This window comes from Sturnira hondurensis, unplaced genomic scaffold (genome assembly GCF_014824575.4).
Source record: "Sturnira hondurensis isolate 20B ecotype Veracruz unplaced genomic scaffold, ASM1482457v3 Scaffold0010128, whole genome shotgun sequence".
NCBI lineage: Eukaryota > Metazoa > Chordata > Mammalia > Chiroptera > Phyllostomidae > Sturnira > Sturnira hondurensis.
Window position 1 is genome coordinate 7609500 of NW_028082759.1, and position 2683 is coordinate 7612182.

Here is a 2683-nt window from a genome sequence, read left to right on the forward strand (position 1 = left end):
AAGCCTGAGAACCGCCCCAGCTAGAGGCACTTCACATCTGGATAATCCTATTCACATTGCCAATGGTGGTGACCAGGTTGCAGAGTCAGGGTGGAACTCATGCAAAATTTGCTTCAAATGTTAAGACTGATGATGACCCACCACCACCTACCAGCAGTGTATTAAAAGGTTTATTACTCACATTAGGAAGTTCTGAAGGGAGTAGGGTGGGTCTCAGAGTACATCCCAAAATAACAGAGCACAGGGAAAAGGGACTAGCTTGTGGTGTTTATGTTGGTTTCTGGGTGCTGGTTGTGGGAGGGTGCTGGCATTACTAAGGACTTGCTTGGTTGGAACTTCCCACCTGCACCAAAGGATGGAGCACCTGGTCTTTCTCTTCAGCTTTCCCAGCTGTGAGTTAAGGGGGGCAGAGAAGCGTGAGTCCCAAAAGCGTGAGTCCCAACAGTCAAACATCAAAACTGGAATCAGAATCTTCATTATAACTATTGCTTCCAAAACAAGGGAAGAAAATAACCACATACAAAACTGTCCTCCAAGTTTTTCATCGTTTGTCTCTGATGATACTGATTGTAAGAGATTTTGAAGAAGGTGCACTGGAGAAATAAGGCATAAGTTTTTCTGTAAATGTATCAGAGAATTTATACAAATATGACCTGTTATTCATATTATAAAATGAAATCTCTCCCAACTCATAGTCCAGAAAAATGCCAACTTGCATGATATGTCCTCTACGGCATGTTCCACATATACTAGCACAAAGCTCAATGTGCCAGCACCTACTGTTTGGTGATAGCGATATAAAAGCATTTCTAGGGAAAGATTCTTTACATATACCTAAAGACCATTCACCTGTGCCTCCTATGTCTACCTGCCAATAGTGCCTGCCAGCATCAAATGCTTCAGAACTGAGGACTGCTGGGTAAGAAGTGCGTACCTGGGGATCATGAAATCCACTCCGTGCCTTATATGTCATACTTTTTCTATCTCTTGAGATAATGAGACTTGGGTGGGCAGTTTCAGGATCCAGGGTCAAATCTACCTGAAATGTGCTGATCATTTTATGCAGGCCAAAATAATGTGGAGGGAGGATGCAAATCTCCTCCTTTAATTCATATGAAAAGACTGCTGGGGTTACTAAATTCTCATACCTGCTATAGATACTTTCAATATCTGTAAGCAAATCCAGGTCTGTTTGGAAATACTTCCCTGCTGTTTCAATTAACAGATTATTTAGCATGAGCATATGGTTTGAAATTTGCTCTCTATTTTCAGTTAGTTTTTCTTTAACATCTTTCTCTTCCACAAGTAGACTGGCATTGATTTCATCTTGCTCTCCTTTCAAGGAATTCTTAAATTCTTTACATTCATAGAGTAATTCTCTCCTGCAACTCTCCATCCTTTTCTGCACTTCAAAAATATTTGCCACTTGGTTTTCAAATCCCGTTTCAGCATCTTCAACCTCCACTGTCAGTGCCTCAAGATAATTTTTGAGCTTCTTTCTGTAAATAGCTGCAGCTTCCTCAATGGGTATCAGGAGCCGATTTTCGTAGTCCGATGAGACACTGCACTGAAGACACAACAGCTCCAGGTTCTCCTGACAGAACAGGGTCAGAACCTCATGATGCTTCACACACAGGGGTTTTTCTTCCTGCAGTTCCCTTGCCCTCCCTGTGGTGGGAATCTGCTTAACAATATCAGTTATGTGACACAATTGAGTGTTCTTCTTGAAGTTCCTATCAGGGCAGTGGTGGAGGCAGACAGGACAGGGAAAGATGTCCTGGAGATCTTCCCAGCGCTGGTGGATGCAGGAGCGACAGAAGTTATGTCCACACTCAGTGGTCACTGGGTCTCTCAGGTAATCCAGGCAGAGGGGGCAGCTGGCCTCTGCTTGGAGCTCAAGGAGGGAGGCTGCAAAGTCCATTGTGCAGTGCAAGTTTCTGTCTGAAGAAACTCTCAGCAGTTAGTATGCTCCTCTAGGAGCTAGGAATAGTGAGAAGTTGACGTTTTCTCAGTTGTTGCTAATGGTGGAAGGCAGAAGGAGCTTCTAAGAAAAGTCCTAGCCACCAGCAGATGTCCAGCTTTCTTGTCACCCTCTCCTTATTTAATGCCTTTTCTCCAATTGTAGATCATCTGGTCACCTCATAGGCAGAAACCCAGGACAATCCAAGTCATATGTGGTTTCTGTGGACCAAAAATACTGTCATTTAGAGGACAGTTCAATCAGCATTAATCCTTCCATCCCTGTTTGAAAAGTACCTCAGAGTCCTAGCTGGGTAGCTCAGCTGGTTACAGCATCATCCAGGTACACCAAAGTTGTAGGTTTGATCCCTGGTCCAGACACATACAAGAATCAACCAATGAATATATGAATAAGTGAAACAACAAATTCATCTCTTCCCCTCTACTCTTCCTCTCTCTCTAAAATCAACAAAAAATTTTAAATTAAAACAAAAAGTATCTCAGATAGACCAAAACAATATCATGACAATATTTAAGGAGGAAGAGTTAGCAGTGAAGACTATCATCTAATTTGCAACTCTAAAAGAATTAATCCATCTAGGCAAATTTACCGTTGGCCTCAACCATCACAAAAAGTGACGGATATCAGAACTGTTGAAGGGAGAAAATAACACTATTTATAAAGATGTTTTGCTAGAAAAATGAACCTAAATCTCATCAGAGG

The 2683-nt window shown here is 42.1% G+C and overlaps 1 protein-coding gene across 1 annotated transcript; it reads right to left on the reverse strand.

The window, feature by feature from the left end:
* Nucleotides 1-541: 541 nt before the first annotated feature.
* On the reverse strand, nt 542-1921 carry LOC118995316 (tripartite motif-containing protein 60-like). The gene has a single exon (XM_037058231.1). The coding sequence runs from the start codon at nt 1919-1921 to the stop codon at nt 542-544; it is 1380 nt and encodes a 459-aa protein (XP_036914126.1).
* Between the last annotated feature and the right edge of the window lie 762 nt (nt 1922-2683).

Coding starts and splice junctions, on each gene's coding strand:
- LOC118995316 (XM_037058231.1), bottom strand. CDS start 1,921: ATGGACTTTGCAGCCTCCCTCCTTGAGCTCCAAGCAGAGGCCAGCTGC.